Genomic DNA, 17,379 nt, shown 5'->3' with positions numbered 1-17,379 from the left:
AGCTGCCAGACTGAGTTCTAGAAAATGAGTTGACTATATATCCATACCTATCTGTATCTATATCTATGTCTATATCTGTATCTACCTATATAGTTGTATCTATCTACCTGTCTATCTTTTTGTACATCCATCCATCCAATGAGAACTATAAATATAAAATAAAGGGATTCTGCCATCTTCCAATAAATGATTCTGCCCACCCACAAACAAAATCATGCCACAGAGTTGTTGAGATTCACTCATTTATCTACCTAATGATTATTTATTGAGCTCCTACTACTTTCCAAGCCCTGTGCTAAGCCTATTTTTACTTTGTCTTTGCAATAATTCTGCAAGGTAGGTAGTATTAATCTTCATCAGGCGGTTTTAGTAGGTCCTGCAAATAAAAAGTAACTAAGTTTTGAGCCTAGATCTGTTTAGTTCCAAAGCATATGCTCATTTCACCCTTCTATGTTATCTCCTCCAAAATTCTCCATAAGTATAAAAAAATGTGATTTGTGGGAGAAACATGTAAGATTCCTGAGAGAAAAACTGGTAAATGCTGTGTATCCAGAAAGGAAGAGGTTACTTCCATCTGGAGGGATCATTCCAGAGCATTTTATTGATTGAGAAAGTGGCATCTGAACAGGGTTGCTTCTAAATATGCATTTCAAGCAGAAGTACGGCTTATGCAAAGGTACTGAGGCAGGGCAGGACTGATGTTTCCCAGGGGCTGAGAAAGACCTTTGTGGTTGCAATTCTGATGCTGAAGGGGAGAGTAATGAGGAGTAGGGGTGGAGAGGCTGGCAAGGGTGAGATCCCCAGAACCATGTCAAGTTGCGTGGACCTCCTCTGAGGCACAGTGGAAGGTGGGAATGATGACATCAGGTTTGTGTGGCAGAAAGGTCTCCCTGGCTGCAGAGTGGACACTGACAGATGTGAGAGCGTGAGTGGAGATACCGGTGAGGAGACTATCATACTGATGGTCAGGGATGAAGGGGGCTGGAGCTAGGAGGTGGCTGTGTGCATAGTGAGGCAAGCAGTATTCAGAAAGAGAGGATCAAGAGGATGTGACGATGCAGAGTGAGCACCAGGAAGGAAGAAACCGAACATCATGCCCAAGTTTGAGCAAGTGAGTATTATTTCCAGGGATGGGGAAGCAGCAGGGAGGTAGGGAAGGGGGGACGGACATGGAAATGAAGCCCAAGGAAGGTTAAATGCATTCAAGCAGTGAGGTGTGGGTTATGAGCTTAGGCTCCAGAGTCAGATCTTGTCAAGAGTCACTACCTGCTGTATAACTGATCAAACTGCAGAATCACTCAGACCCTCAGCACCCTCTTCTATGAAACAGTACTTCTGATATCTTCATCACATGGTTTTTGAAGGATTAAGTGAATGAGTGTACATAAAGAACTTAGGAAAGTGCCTGATACATAGTAGGTGCTCAATAAATGTTAGAGAAAAAATTCTGGCATATTTATAAAAATTGGTGAAAGTTCTGGAGGGTTTAATGTTCTTTTTGACTCTGCATGAGATTTAAAATACATTTCCTTTCTACATTTTCTGTTAAATCTTTCTTTAACACTAGGAGCCCTCTTCTCCACTTTAATAAATGAGAGGCTGCTAAATTATAATTTTCAAAAGGATAAAAACATGACTCATGGAAATATAAAATGAATACGTATCAAAGATGACATGAGGAAAACAGGAAGATATCAAGGTTGGTTCAATGAGAGTTTAAGGAATTATATTTATACAGTCAGTCAAAGGCATTTTGAAATCAATTTGCTAATTGATATCCACAGCAATAAAATTTTTTATTTTTTATTGGGCAGGAAACAATTGCATCTTTGCCTCAGATAGAAATTATTTGCATTGCTAGTTAACCTCTATCCCTTCACAGAAGTAAAGTCATCTACTCAGTAAGTCAGTCAAAGGTACACAGCCCTAGATAACCAGATAATCTCCGCAGCTATGCTGAACACCCAGAACTGCACCGAAAGGATGTTCAGGAATTCCTTTGGCTCATTTCCAGGTTTCAGACCATTTTTCTGACAGAGGTGAGAGTGTGAGTGGAGACACTGGTGAGGAGACTACTATGCTGATGGCCAGGGATGAAGGGGGCTGGTAGGAGGTGGCTGTGTGCATAGGGAGGCAAGCAGTATTTGGAAGGAGAGGATTAGTGATTCTTGGTTAAGAGATTATCAATATCCTAACCGTCAAATCACAGGAGGGTGGGCTCCATGGGAGGAAGGCTCTTTCCCTTCTTATTCATTGCTGTGCCCTTAGTGTCTGATAGCAATGCCTGGCTATAGTAGACACTCAGCACATTTTTAATAAATAAGTAATAATTGATTGTTTATTACTTTTTAAAAATATTTATTGTTTATTCCATGCCAGGAACTTGGTGATACGCTTGGTATTAATTGTCTCTTTTAATCTTCCCAGTCACCCTATGGTGATGCACACCCATGCACATGTACACAGTCACACCACATGCACATATATTTATATCCACATACGCACCCATGAAAAACTCATGCCCCCATGCATGCACACACTTACAGACCTGTATGCACACATATGCCCATACACACACACACACACACACACACACACACACACACACACACACACCATAACCCTCTGTATGGTTATTCTTAATTTTTTATTTCCCCATCAACAAACCATCTCTTGCATGGTGATGAATCATATACTCCATCCCTTAACACTGGAAATGCCCCACCTGATCCATTCTGTTCAGTGGTTTAGATCCTCATTTAATATTTGCTCCCCAGTGAAATCATGTGTGATTTCCTATCGGGTCTGGATGCCCACTTTCTCCGCCTCTCTCGGAACTCTCACTGCAGCTTGACCAGGCAGTGGCGAAGCAACATAGTATTTCTGCAAGGTCCATCTCACTTCCTGAGATCAGGAGCAAAGTACCCAACAAAGGGGAGGTGCTTGCTAAATTCTTGGTTATTTACACTGGTCTGGGACTGGGTCTTCTAGGGTGTCCTCAGCCGTTCCTCAAAGAAGGGGCCAAGACAGCTGCTTCTGTTACCCCGGCCATCCAGAAGCTCAGCCCTTGCCTGATGGAGCTATGCCGCTTTTTCCAGCAATGTCTCTGCAGGAGCCAGAGAAGAGACCCCAGGGTGGAGGCCATGAGGTAACCTTGGCCAGTTGCTGCTTTTTCACATCCAGTATTTAGGGGCTTGTTACTCTGCCTGGCTTCTCTGCAGGCCACAAGGTGGCCAGGCATTAAATAATCCATAGGCAGATAGCAGGGGTACTTCAAGGAATGGACTCCCCAGTGAATCCTCTACTAGACAGCCAGAGTGGAACCCCATTCATTTCTGGGTCTCCAGAACCAAGCACAGGGCCTGGCATACCAGGTGTAGCTGACTCAAGTCACACCGAGTTGAGCTGGGTCCCATGTGGTGGGATGCTTACAGAGGACCGCAGGGCTCAGCCTGCAGAGGTTTGCTAGAAGAGAACAATCAAGGATATGTCCATCTAAATCCCAGTGCTTTCATAACCCCTAGCACTTATTAGCTGTTCAAATGCAAAGACTGTAAGAAGAAAACTAGAAGGCAGACCCCAGTTTTTATTATGAAGGACCTTTTCCTACCCTGGAATGCAGACATACTATCCTTTCTTCCAGGGTTTATTCTTGACTGTCGGCCCAGAACCAAGCCAGCGTAGATGAATACTTCTACTCCAGCGGTCTGGGGTCAGTCTGTTAGATCTTTAATGTTATTTTCAAAGTGTACTCATGATCCTTCTGCTTTTCATGTCTCCATGATCTCTGGCTCTGAGTCCCCAGTCCAGGTTTGTAGGCTTTTCCCATCATCTCTTTCTGGCCCTGGTCTTGGGTCCATCCATCAGCATGAATGTTTCCATTCAAGCAAAATCTATGGACTCAAGGTGTTCGCAAGCAAGGTGGAGGCAATTCTCTACCACGTAGGCTTGGCCTAAAGAAGAGAAATTTTGAGCAACGATACTTTCTTACAGGATCTGTGTGCTTCTAGGTACTTCTCCCACTAGCTCTTTGAATCCACAGCATGTGTTGAGTCTCTACTATTTATCAGTTACACAAAGTGCTAAGCCATAGGAATAGAAATGGAGTGGTGAATCAGAAATAGACCCAGAAACAGAGGATTTCTGAGAAGAAGAAATAAACACAAATTAAAATATGAAAGAGTGACAGAACGAAGTCATGTACACAGGCAAAACCTATTAATCATATTTCCGTGGGGGGTAAAAAATCACACTTGAAAAATCTATACTGTAAATATTGGATTGAGGGATAAATGGGGAAGGCAGAAGTTTCCAGAAACATATTTTGAGTTTAAGTTTAGAGAAATGAAGCACTTGTAAAGCTGAGCTAATCCCTTCTTTCCCCTGTATTTTAATAGTGAATTATTCTATAATCTCATACATAGCATTGAATTCAGGCTAAGAATAACATAACTTTATAGCTTTACTCAGTATGTTTGTTGAATAAGGTGGTCCCTGTGATGAAGAAATCATGGTTTAGTGGGGAGGATGGCCATGTAAAGAGACAAATTATAGAGCAATGTGACGAGTAGTGTAGCAGATCCTGATTATGGGCTGTGGAGCCTGAGAGGAAATAACTAATAGGGTTTGATGGAGGAGTAGGAGTTTTCTAGGCAGAAAATGGGAAAGGACACTCCAGGCAAAAGGAACAACATGTGCAAAGATGGAAAGAGAAGCAACAGGAAACATGTTAAGATCCCTGTTCAATGTGGCCGCAGCAAGGATGGCAGGCCACTGTCCCTAGCATGTGTCCTTATTCAGGAAAACCTTGCTCTTTCAAGCACCTGGTTAGCTGTTGCAAATGAGTTCTGACTTTCCCTATACAGCTCCAGCCCTGCCTACATTCCTGGCCCCACATAATTCCAGGAGCACTACTCCTGTTGCAGGGGAGAAGCATTCTTACCTACACTGCCAGACTGCTGTGAGAATAGATTGACATAAAATGAAATGATACATTGAGTCATTTCTGCAGAGTGCCTGGCTGCTGATGGGTGAACATACATTCGTGGTTGTCACTGCACTGCTCTCTGTCTACTTACAGCCAAGTTTGAATCCATCTCTAGCATCCTTAACACGTTGCTGTGGCAACCAAATACCTAATGGACATGTCAGCTGTTGGCCAAGCTTTTGAGGTGTCACCTTGAGAGCATGGGGTCCCAGGCTCACCATGAAAGGAGCCCTGGTGGTATCCATCATTCCTCTCGACTCTCAGATCCATTCCCTGTGTTTTCTTACTCTGCTCTGTAGACAGTGGGTGGTACATTCTGCATTTCCCAGAATACCTTGCCAGCTAGCTTCCTGTTAGTTTATCCAGTAGAAGATATTGGCAGGAAATTAGAGGGCAGTGGAGGGGAGAAGCCAGGGATTTTCTCTCTGTTTATTTCTACTTTCAGCAATATTTTCCCTGGTGGTTCTTTCTAGCCTCTTCACAGGTTAACAAAAGAACAGAAGAATGACAGAGTTCTTCTAATCCTTTTATAACTAATTCCCAGTGTTAAATGTTCTCTGTAGACCACCTGGGCTGCTTTTCCTAGCTGGGTCCTGACTCATATCAGCCTTACTGCCCACTGGAATGGCAGTGTGTTCCTGGCACGGAGTGGAAGACCTGGGTTAAAATCCAGCTCTGCCACTTGAAAGCAGTGCGTCCTTGGGCCAATCACTTTGCTTGGTTTTGCAGTGTCCTGTGAGCTGAGGCTATTGGAACCTGGGAAATCTTTACAGCCAGCTTTATTGGAGCAGTAGGTTGCTCCCCGGAATATGCTAGAATCCCAGAATAATAGAGATGGAAGAGAAATTGGAGCACAGTTAGCCTGACCTCCTCACATACCAGCTGAGGGATAGGAAAGGATTCCCAGAGCCCCGCGGTGCACTTGTGACTCAGCCTGCCCTGAAAGCTCTTCTTCCCCATAATGTGTCAGCGCTGTTTTCACCGAAGTCCAGTGAAGCACTGCCTGCCGCCACCAGCCAGGAGCAGGATATGGTTTTGCAAAGTTTTGGCAGCATTGTTAGCTATGCCAACAATGCACTTAACCTGCTTCACACCCAAAAATAAATAAGTGAACATCACCATTTATTGAGCACCTATTACAACCCTGGCCCTGTTCGGGACCTTTGCAAATATGATTAATTAAATCTCCTTTAATCCCCACGAAAACCTGTAAGTGTAGGTTCTATAGTTGCTTTGTTTATAGGTGAAAAAAACCAAGGCCAGAGAATTAAGTAATCCACCTGAAGTCACACGTCCTCGTAAGTCATGATGCTAGGAGGACAAAACGCAGGTCTTTCTGACTCCAAGGTCTAAGCTGTTTCCTACTCGGCCTCCTTCTCTACCTCTCCTCCCACATCTATAAAGATGGAGAGGGGGCTCCTTGCTGTGAATAATTGGCCATTATGATTTTTAAAAATTATGGTTGTTTTCTAATAGCCACAAAAGATAGTGATTGCTTTCATCTCCGATTTGAATAATTGGCTGCTATGATTTTAAAAAATTATGGTTGTCTTCTAACAGCCACAAAGGATAGTGATTGCTCTCATCTCTGATTCAAATGTTAGGTACTGTCTTGAACACTATTCCTGGTTTCTGAAGAATGCAACCTACATCTGTCAGAGGGTGGAAAGGGTGTCCCACTCACACAGTGAGTATGCAGCTGGACTGTGTTGTAACTAGGCGATGAATGCAGTATGCAAAAGGGTTCTAGAGCCCTGAGTGAGTGCCCTGCCTTAGCAGCGGGGGTGGGGGCCATTGGAACAGGTGTAGCTCATCTGGTCATCATTACTTCTAAAAAGAGTCTAGGGTGGTTCTGATTCCCCATCACCTAGCGGTTTGATTTTTGCAATGAGGTATAGAAAAGAAAAAAGAAGAAGAAAAAAAAAAGCAGGAGTCAGCCTGAGCAGGCGATGTTGCTTTCTGTGTGATCTCAGGCAAGTTTCTTATTCTGAATCCTCATGTAAGCTAAAAACACAGGCAAAGAAAAATCAGATAAAAGGCAAACACTTACTTGTGTATAAATTATGAATTGTGTATAAATGAGATAAACACTCACATTCCTGGCCAAAGCAAAATTTATAAAATTATTCAAGAAAAAGAAGGCAGCACAAAGAGATGCCAGGTTCAGCTGTTTTTTTCTCCCACTCCTGCTGACCAAAGTGGCTGATCTAATCAGTTGGGTCCCAAAACCATTGGTTCGGCAACTTTGTTGTGCCACCTACTGGGACTATCTGACCAAGGGACTCTGGCCTCTTAAAACTCATGGAACTATATTGAACTCTGTGAAAAATCCCTTCTTAGCGTAACACAAATATGAGGTAGGGGCTCACGTGGCCCAGTCTTGGCCATGTTTTACATTAAAGAAAAAGTTTGGCCACCCAATCCTTCCTTTTTCCCTTAGAGCACGTGGGATGGGACCTGCGAGCGTGAACACCCCTCGGAAACTCCTCTTGCTCCAGGGCCCTCTGTGGCTCTCACGGCCCACAGGCCACCATCTCGGAGCTCCTGTCCAGGCCTTGTCTTCCAACTTCTCAGTAACTCTCCTAAAGTCCAGCTTGCTGGCCCTCCTCTCTGCTTGCATAAATCAACACTGTTGATTTTCGTTTCCTTTGCCTCTGTACTTTCTTCTTTCTCAAAACACACTTCCCCCTTTTTTTTCTTTCATTCTTTTTCTTTAGGCGACACCAACAATAGACATCTTTGTCTCACACTTTGGCTTCTGGAGGTTTGAGGTCAGGATGTCTGCAGGGTTGGTTTCTCTTGGCTTTAGGCGGCTTGTAGATGGCCGTCTGCTCTCTCTGTGGCCGCACAGTCTCCACTGTGTGACACCGTGTCCTCTCCTCTTACGAGGATGCCAGGCATATAGGAGTAGGACCCACCCCAAGGTCCTCACTTCACCTTAATTACTTTCTTACAGGTCATTTTCCCTCACACGCTTCTCCCGTCTTCTCTTTCATCACTTTTATTCTGCAGCACAAAAGCCAGGCATCTGCCAAGTCAAAATACAAATCCCTTTACCTGGTAGGGAGAGAAGGAATAGGAGACCTTGCGAACTACTTATAATTGGATAGCTTTCCATTGTTCTTGCCACACTAAAATCTCTACACAACCAGTTGCTTTACCTAACAACATATTAATGAGTTTAGATCAGCTTTATGCAAACCGGGGAGGTGAGGTAGACATAGCTGCGTGCTAGAAAGACATCGGTGGGCAAGTAGAGAGACGAGGGCTGCTGAGCTAGTCCCTGTCCGGGGCCCACCCACACGTTTGCCCTCTGGAAGCACCTGGGCCATCACAAGGTCAGAACTTGTGTTGATAGAGCATTTCCTTCTCAGTACCTTGAGTTCCCTCTTCTTTTTACTGTTTTTTTTTTTCAGCCTTGAAACAAAAATGCCTTGAAAACATCTGCAAGTCTGTGTGAGGCCTTGAGTAAGCAATGGGACCTAACAGTAAATTGAGCTGCATCTCATCACCCTGGCCCCAGGCCCAAAGGGGCTGCATTTGCAGAATTCACCCAGGTTCCAGCCAGATCATCAGTCAATTGATAACAGTTCTTCTTGCAAGTAGCATTTCTTGCTCTCCTGTGAATCCATGTAAGGTTTTGGAGTGAAAAGCCAAATGTTACGGGCCTCACAGCAAATGTGGTAATGCCGACTCCCCTGTTTGCCCCAACATTACAGAAACCTAGTTTCTATGCTCAAGAAACCACCATGAGGCTTGCAGCCCTCTGAGACTGGAGAAATGGGGTGCAGGTGTCACACTGGCATGAGCAAACCAGTCCAGGCACAGGGACCAACCTAGGATGAAAAGTGACTTAAGACTGGGACTCTAGGAAGACAGCACCAGCGTAAATGAGGAAAACGGAGCCCAGATTTTGAAGAGGCTTGCATGTGATTTCTCCATACAGTCACGGGCAGCCAGGCACAGTCACTCGCTGCACTGTGGGGTCCAGATGACCTTCCAAGCCCCCTCAGCAGGAAGCGATGAGAACCTTACCCTGGGAGGAAGGCTGGGGAGCTATCCTGTTACTGTCCTGCCTTGAGTCCTTGTGTGTATGTCCCACTGTATCCCCAAGAGCACCCTTAGCTTCAGTGATTCACTAACAGGACTCTAGAACTCAGAACAGTTGTAATATTCACATTTATTATTTATTACAGCAAAGGGATAGAGCTGAAAATCAGCATAGGGGGAAGGTGAGGACAGCAGAGCCCAGGACACAAGCTGCCAGTTGTCCTCTGCAAATACAGCTGGAGGGACAGCACTCCTTTCTCTTGGCAACGATCTGACAGCATGTGTGGAATATTGTCAACCGGGCAAGTTTGTCTGAGCTGTGGAGTCCAAGCTTTTTATTGGGGGTCAGCCATGTAGGCATGCAGGGCCCACATGGCTGAGCTTTGTAACTCAGTCCCCGGCCTCTCCAGAAGTCAGATTCACACTACGTGACGCGTGTCCCTGCCATAAATCACATTGTTAGCTTAGAGCATCTGGCGTGGCCCAAAGCCCCAGCTACACAGACACTCTTGTCAGGCAGCATATTCCAGAGGTTTGGTGGCTCTCTCCCAGCAGCGGCTCAAGGGCCAGCCTATCTTTGGAAGGTGCAGGGTTTGAATGGCCCAGCCCTGCTAAGTCAGCCCTTCACGGCACTGCCACACACTGTATCGTATCAGGGCTCTTTCTGTTTTTCTATGCCTGCACTGCAGTGGCTCCAATATCCCCATAAATGCTGATTCTCTACGCAGACATCGCTGAACAGGTTTGCTGACTCCAGTGGCCTCGTACAGACCCTTTAGTTCCTCACGGTAGGGACAGCTTCCCTCTTGATGTGCCCAAAGCTCTTGCCCACCTTCTGGCCTTAGTAGGCTGACCAGCCATCAATCTTCTACCCCTTTGTGACCTATGCCCCACCTTTGATAAGAAAAATCACTTTGCATTTAGAATTCAAGCAGAAACAGTTTTCCCCCATTGGAAGACAGACCAGAGCTCTTGCATTACCTGTGAATAAAAAGGTTCTTGGAGAAGTAGAACTTGGACTTTGGGGGGAAAAGCAGCCAGGCAGGTCGCTGTCTGGTCCCACAAAGGAGGACTTATTTTTCATCTCCAGAACACCAGACAACCCTCCAAGTTATGCAAATGTAACCACTTAAATACTTGTTGTTATGACTCGTGGGGCCTGCAGAGGGCGCTCTAGTTTGCAAAGCTAAGGAGAAGGCAGTAGATTTGCTAGGGCAAAGAGTCTTGCTTCTGAGCAGGAATCAAGGAAACAGCGCCATCCGTCAGGTGTGGGTCAGTCTGTCTAGACCCTCTCTGATGCACCAAGGCTATGTTGGTTAGAGCCTTTGGCAGGAGAGGCTCCCTGAGGAGTAAGTTACCATCAGGGAAGGTGGTGGACTGAGGACCTGGTCCCGATGCCCCAGCCATCCACTCGTGGGGAAAGCCCATGCAGACCCAGCCACCCTGTACGTTGGGGACAGTGACTGAATGACTAACTTAAAAGCCCAAGTGTAGAGGACTGCTAAGAACCATGCAGGCACCTGACCCTGCAGCAAGGACAATGGCTTGTTGGACCATGTGGGGCCAGTTTCCTGGGGTCACAGCACTGTCACACAGCAGCAATGGCAGGAGGAAGAGTAAACCGACCACAGCCTGGAGTCCCTGGTCTCCTGGAGTCGAAGGGGAGGCCTGACAACCTCCTGAGCCGAGGAAGTCCTGATTTAGGGAAGGCTACCACACGGGGGTTCCTACTGATCTGTGTGCCGGCGGCCACCAGCGGGTCACTGATGGGGTGAAAGAGACGGGACAGTTATTGTCCCCCTGCTGATGGGGGGAGCTGTGCAGTGACTCGTGTAGGGTCACACAGGATTCCTCCTGGAGGCAAAGACACAGGTGCGTTTATGTCTGTGTCATTCATGCCCCAAAGTCAAGCTAAAATGGCAAGAGAAAGATGGGGAAGAAGGGGGACTGGGGTGGGGGGTAATGCTCAGTCTCACGGAGGATTACCACAGCAGCCGTGGCAGCGCTGCTGTAGGGCCGGTAAGGACAAAATCATGTGAGAACATCGTGGCTCACAGTAGGCCCTCCATAAATGTTGGTTCTCCTTGTGACCTCTGGAAAGGAGAGAGCTCCCAGGGGATATGAGGGGACAGGGGACCTAGCCGTTACAGATCCCCTACTACTGAACCACGCACCTTACCTGGCTCGCCTCAGTCTCACAATCCTAGTGGGATTGTCCCCATTTAATGGAAGCGGGAGCCAGGACGGAGCCGGGACAGGCCCAATGCCCCCTGTAAGGAGTAAGCTGGGCTGGCCTGGGAACCGGGCATGCTTGGTTATAAAGCCCCACCTCACCGGATCCCACAGCTTGGGCAGAAAAGCCCTCAAGGGGCGAGGCATTGCATTCCCAGGCCTGGGGCCAGAGCATATAAGAAAAATCACTCCAGTTATACTTCTTGCTGAAGAATTAACTAGGCGAGACAAAGCCGGCTCTCTTCCTCGCAGAAGAACCCGGATGACTTTCAGGGTCTTTCCTCCCCCAAAGTGCCCCTGGTGACCCGGAGACACAATCCCTGGGCCTCTAGGCCTCTGAGGGGAGGTGGAGAATGTGGAACAAGAGAGCCATTGTTGTCTCATTGGAGCCTGGGCCTCTGAGCTCAAGGTGGGCCCCTTAAGATGCACCTTCACCTGCTCTGAGCCTTAGCATTAAATGCTGCCCTCCCCCTCGGGGCGCCCACCTGCCAGCCTTCAGGAGAGGCTGTCCTCTTGAGGTGGGGACGGGGAGGGGTCACACAGCAGGGCCTTTCCTTGGGGTATAAAAGACTCAGTCACCACCCTGCTCAAAGCTGAGCATCTCGTGCATCTGACTGCTTTCAAGTGGGACCTTCACGGTAGGCACCCCCTTCTCCGGATGGGGAGGGGAGCTGAGGTGGGGGAGGGACAGAGGGAGGCAGGGAAAGATGGAGGGAAAGAGCAAGGGAGAGGGTATTTCAGGGGGCGTCTGGGACCTGGGTGCTGCTCCAGCTTGCAGCCAGAAGCCCAAACGCACTCTGAGCCCTTGTACAAGGAGCTGCACTACCAGACATTTGGTGGATTTACCTGGGGAAAAATCCACCACATCATATCAGAGAGGGGCCTGCAACACTTTGTGTGCCAGCATCTCTCCCTAGGGCACCTAGTGTGGACATAAAATAATCTTTAATTAATTATGGGCCAGCCTTGCTGAGCACCTGGTACATTCTGCTTGACCCTCACGCCACTCCAAGGAAGCACCGCCACATGGGCATTTTACTGCCCAGGAAAATGCATTCCAGGTGGCTCCAGTGCCCGGCTCAGGACACTCAAGTGAAAGGCGAGCCAGGACTCCAAACAGTGTATGCAGACCAAGGCGAGGCCCTGGGATCCTTCAGGCCCACAAGGACAGCTCTGCCCTGCGGAGCCACTGACAGCCCCAGAGGCAACCCTGGGCAGATTAGGAAAAGGCGGTCTTGGCTCCAGAAGGACACAGCCCACAGCCAAGGTCACCTGACTTGGCCGACAGAAGGATGTTGGACTTCAGCAGCGGCCCTGCACCATCCGGCCCTCACACCCTAATGTGCACGGCCCCAGATTCAGGTCTCCCTCACCGCTGCTGCTCGGAGCTGACCACATGCTGCTACCTCCTGCTGGCACCGTGATTTCCCTTTCCTTAAGTTTCAGCTGAAAATTGCCCACTAGTGTCACACCACCCCCCAGTGGGTGGCTGGCCCAAGAGTCATGGCAGTTGTATAATGAATAATTAGTAGGCTGCTTTGAATGTAATGATCAGCTGGCTGTTCAGGGTAATGTACATGGAGCAAAGACTTAAGTCAGATGGGCTGACCTCAGCTTGAATCCTGCGTCTGGTGCTCCATGGTGACCCTGCAGTGCTGACCCTTGGGGAAGGTGGCCTTGGCTTTACTGGACTTCTCTGAGCCTCAGTTCCCTGCCTCAGAAGTGAGGTGTGTGAGCATCAGAGTCCTGGAGCCTCCTTGAGAGGCAGTACCTAAAGAATGCTTGGTGGGGCTTCGGACACAGACATCAGCCCGGCAAAGGAAAGCAGTGTTTAAGAAATAAGACCCTGAAGTTTATAAGTTACTTTGTTCTTCATTGTGGTAAAATACACATAACATAAATTTACCATTTTAACCATTTTTAAGCATCCAGGTCGGTGGCATTAAGTACTTTCCCATCACTGTAAAACCATTCCCACCACCATCTCTAGAACTTTCTCATCTCCCTCCGTTGAAACTCTTTGTCCATTAAACACTAACTCCTCATTCCCCACCACCATAACATACTTCAGAAACATATACTAGAACTGACACAAGATGATGTCTAGAATAAGGTCACTTGTGCTCATTTACATTCTAATAAATATATGCTTAAAAAATCCAATAAATATATTTGCAATTTCAATAAACATGGCCCTCAGCCTATGTTCTCTGAGCTTCAGGACAATGCAGGGGGATGCTTGCCTGAAATGGGTATCACAAGAGGAAAATAACAGCCCTCACTGCGCTGGCCTGACCACGCACCTTCACCTCACCGACTGGGGCTTCTATTCACACAGCAACCTGAGGGCTGCACTGAAACAGGCTTTACTGTGTGCCAGACACAGTGGTAGGGATTGCAAGTGTTTGGGGGCCGTTTCTCTCCATCAGGCGCTGTTGTAAGTGTCCCACATGGATGTCCTCATTCGGTCACCACGATAACCTCATAGGTAGGTACCATTATATTGAGCTCTGGATCTGAGAAGTGGGACATTTTGACTGTAAATTGCCTATCTATGAGTCTCAGTGACCTCATCTGTAGAATGAGGGTTTCAGTGAGATCCCAGTGCCACGTCCAAGTTCAGGCATTCTGGAATTCTCTCATTGTGTGATGGGGACAATAGAAAATCTAAGTAAGTGCCAGGTGGTGACCTTGACCTCAGTCATGTGGCTGTGCCTTCACTGGATTGCCTACGGAGTTTCCAGACATGCCACTTTCCATCTGGAGATGCCCCAGGCCTCACCCTTTTTAGTCTGGTTTCCTGGCCTTGACATGAGGTCACTCAGATCTGAATCTCTGCAGGACAATCAGACAGCCTGTCGAACCCTGAAAGTTAACTTGTTCTAGGAATTTATATGGCTACAAACAGTTGTAAGCAGAGCATTCTGCTATCAGATAATAAGCAGATACTAGAGAATACTTAAGCTGAGTGGGAACCTCCATAAACTCACATCCTACCCTTTGCATTCACCAGAGGCTATGCTAGGCCCTGAGGCAGGTTCACAAGAATATTGATCCTATGGCCAAAAATGTCTTCTCCTCTGGGACACTTTTCCCAATACTGAACCCTGCCTGGAGGCAGTGGCCCACCACAGCCCTAGTTACTTTTGCAGGGCCACCAGGACATGAGCAGCCTTTGCTTCTGGGAGAGCAAATGCAGAAAGGGCTCCTTCCTCCAGGCTGATGCAGCCTTGCAGAGGGCAAGCTTGGGAGCTGAGCACTGGCTGCATTTCAGCCCCTACCTGCCCTCTTGGCACAACACCTTTGTCCAGTGCACAACCTGCGTGACCGTATCCAGCAGCCCTGTGTGTGCCACTGGGTAGCATGATCACACCGTATTAACATTCATGCTTTGTCCTAAAAACATGTTCGAAAGCAGAATATGTGCAAGTCTACCATCCACCTAACATTCTTTAGGGAGTTATAGTCCCAGGGAGCTAGAATTATCCTAAAATCCCTCTGGTCATTCAATTTTTCCTTCCCTATTAGACACATGGTTCCATGCTTGAGTGCAGGTAGGGCCCACTGAAGTTAAATGTTTGCCCACCTGCTCAGATCACAGGCCAGCTCCAGGAGGAATGTGGCAGGTTCCTGGACACAGCCCACGCTGGCCCTTCCACCCACGGCAGCCCCTGAGGCACAGCTCATGAAAGCTAGGGCTCCAGCAAAGGATTCAAATTGCTCCAAAGCCAAGGAAAGGAAGAAAAACAGAGCCACTTCAAGAAAATCATTGTTTGCTGGAAGGCAGTGCCGCCATGTGATTGCTAAATCCATTCATATGTGAAGTGATGGTGCCGAGGTTCAAAGTCCACCTGCTAAGTGTCTATTCCAACACTGGTGAATCATAAGATATGGGGGATTCAATTCATAGAAGTCAAGCTATAGGCTTGCTAAATGGCCTCTCTTTCCCATCCGTCTGTGAACAGCTCACAGCTAAGGTGGGTGTTTCCTCATCAGCTTTCTTGGGTGGTTGCACTGTGCACACAAGTGACCATGGAATAAATGGATAACTAAGTGAGTCCCAAGCTGTGTCCTCAAGGAGCACCTGGTGAAGCTTCCGTTGCACAGATGAATAGAAGGAATCGCAAAGAGAAGACGTGGTCTCCTTAACGTCCTCCTGCTAGTAAGTGGCACAGCTGGAACAGAAACACTCTCCCGGCTTTCTCCTGTGACCATGCTGCATTGTGGGACAGGGAGCGCCTGTGGATCCTTATCTCACGGGGTTTCTAAAAGCCTGCTCACCGTACTCCGCTGGCTTCTCTTCCAGGAGGCTGTCCGCCAGTGCCTCAGTCCCGCCTTTGCTCTCCCATTATGCTTCTGCTTCTCCTCGTGAGTATGCTGGTGGCCCCGCACGGCGGTGAGTAAGGCCATTTGAACAGAATTTCTGGCTTGGTATGTAGTTAACATGAACACTGAGACATGCTGTCAAATGTCATCTGACTTGTTTATTACTACATTTATATCCGTGCCTAATGAGTGATGGAAATGATAAGCTATGGGTTGAATTTAATTGGTATGTTGGAGCGCCCTGTATAGTGCATGAAAGCGTGGGATGGAGATGAGGTGGTGAACTGAGAAGAGCAAAGGGCCAGGCGGCCATGGCAAACTTCTCTCCACCGAATGGCTGCTGCCCTTGTTTGGCTGATGCCCTTGGAGTGTATTGGCCTTCTTCACACCAAACGGCTCCCATTCCCCTATATAGGAATGTCAGGTGTAAAGGCAAACACTCCCACCCTGCATTCTAGAGTCCTGTCACCAAAACCTAAAGACCTCTCATCCAGCTCCTTGGTGGCTCCAGGTAATAATTCACGTCCACCTGGAGTCTGGGACGTGGATCTGAGACTTCTGGCTCCGCCGTAGTTTCTTTCTTGTTGGCACATACGCGCAGCTCACAAACACCCCAACTCACTTCTCTCCTTCCTACAGTGGGTGGGCGCCGTCGTAGCGGATTGCACTGCTCTCTCAGCTTTCCCCCCTGCCTTCTCCTGTTCAGGTAAACTCTGGGCCAACACACTGAGATCCCCCTCTAAAGTTCCCTTCCATAGCGACGGTGAGGCAAGCAAATCCCCAAATATTACGGATAATTTATCCCAACCTGAGTTAGTGGATAATGCAAGAGGTTGCATGTTGTTCAGAAGCCTGTAAGAAATCATAGTATATCACTTAACCAAAGACTCAAAGGCTTCCCTTCAGTAAAGTTCCTTCCGAACATCGTCCCAGACCTTCCCTCCAGAGCAGCAGACAATCCACTTCTAGAAGGCGCTGGGTTGCTGCTCTTGATCATTGACTTCCTTCCTGTATGGTTGTTTCCTTATTGACATGTTTTGGTCGTGATCTGGGTCCCCAGGGCCAGTACATCTGGGGCTGGTACGTCAGTAGTTCGACCTTTACCAGGTGCTCAGCTGTCTTGATCAAATTCCAATTATGAAACTGACTTTCCTCACTTTGGGTGACAAAATCATGAAATCTTCTGCAATTTTTCAATCTCTTATTTTTTGAGGTTTCATTTACCAAAATTCATTTTTCCAAAATTTTAAGTTTAATTTTTGTCTCTATTTTCCTATTCCAAAACAATAAGTATTCCTTTGATCAAAACTGCACCTTCAACTTCTCCCCAGCCACCTAGTGTTTTTTATAATTTTTTTATTTCTCTGTAAAATTGAGGTTATTAAACATTTCTCTACCTGCCTTTCTTGCTTTATTTCTTTTCCCCCTTAGGTTACTATGACATGGTGATAATAAAAATGATAATGGTATCCTGTTATTATAAATCATTACAAACATTTGTAAATGTGCCCTGAGAGATTTCATTCTCAAACACAGTTAGAATTCAAATAATTACAGTCATAGGAAGTTTAAGTGCAAACATATACATTTAGGTATGGATTTACAGGTGCCTTGATTTTGCAGGTCATACAAGTGTGACCACCACAGAGATAAAACTGCCCACCCAACAAAATCACCCATTTTTGTCCAGACCCTATGGGGGAAAGTTCCAATTCTGAGGCATCTGCCTGCTTGCTTACTCTCAGGGAAGTGGGTGGTGTCTTAGTCTGGCCTCCACAGATGCC

The 17,379-nt window shown here is 47.1% G+C and overlaps 1 protein-coding gene across 1 annotated transcript in view; it reads left to right on the top strand.

Annotated features, from left to right (window-relative positions):
* The window catches only part of HHLA1 (HHLA1 neighbor of OC90), a 30,125-nt gene extending 21,678 nt beyond the window's left edge, over window positions 1–8,447 (top strand). Inside the window, exons 15-17 of the mRNA XM_037020757.2 lie at window positions 2,992–3,148; window positions 6,592–6,674; window positions 8,404–8,447. Coding sequence (XP_036876652.2) covers window positions 2,992–3,148; window positions 6,592–6,674; window positions 8,404–8,447 — 284 coding nt within the window. The remainder of the gene's footprint in view (window positions 1–2,991; window positions 3,149–6,591; window positions 6,675–8,403) is intronic.
* The last annotated feature ends 8,932 nt before the right edge of the window (window positions 8,448–17,379 follow it).

The sequence above is a fragment of the Manis javanica genome, chromosome 2 (genome assembly GCF_040802235.1).
Source record: "Manis javanica isolate MJ-LG chromosome 2, MJ_LKY, whole genome shotgun sequence".
In the NCBI taxonomy this organism is placed as follows: domain Eukaryota; kingdom Metazoa; phylum Chordata; class Mammalia; order Pholidota; family Manidae; genus Manis; species Manis javanica.
Note: the sequence above shows the minus strand (reverse complement) of the source record. Positions and strands in the feature narration are given on the sequence as shown.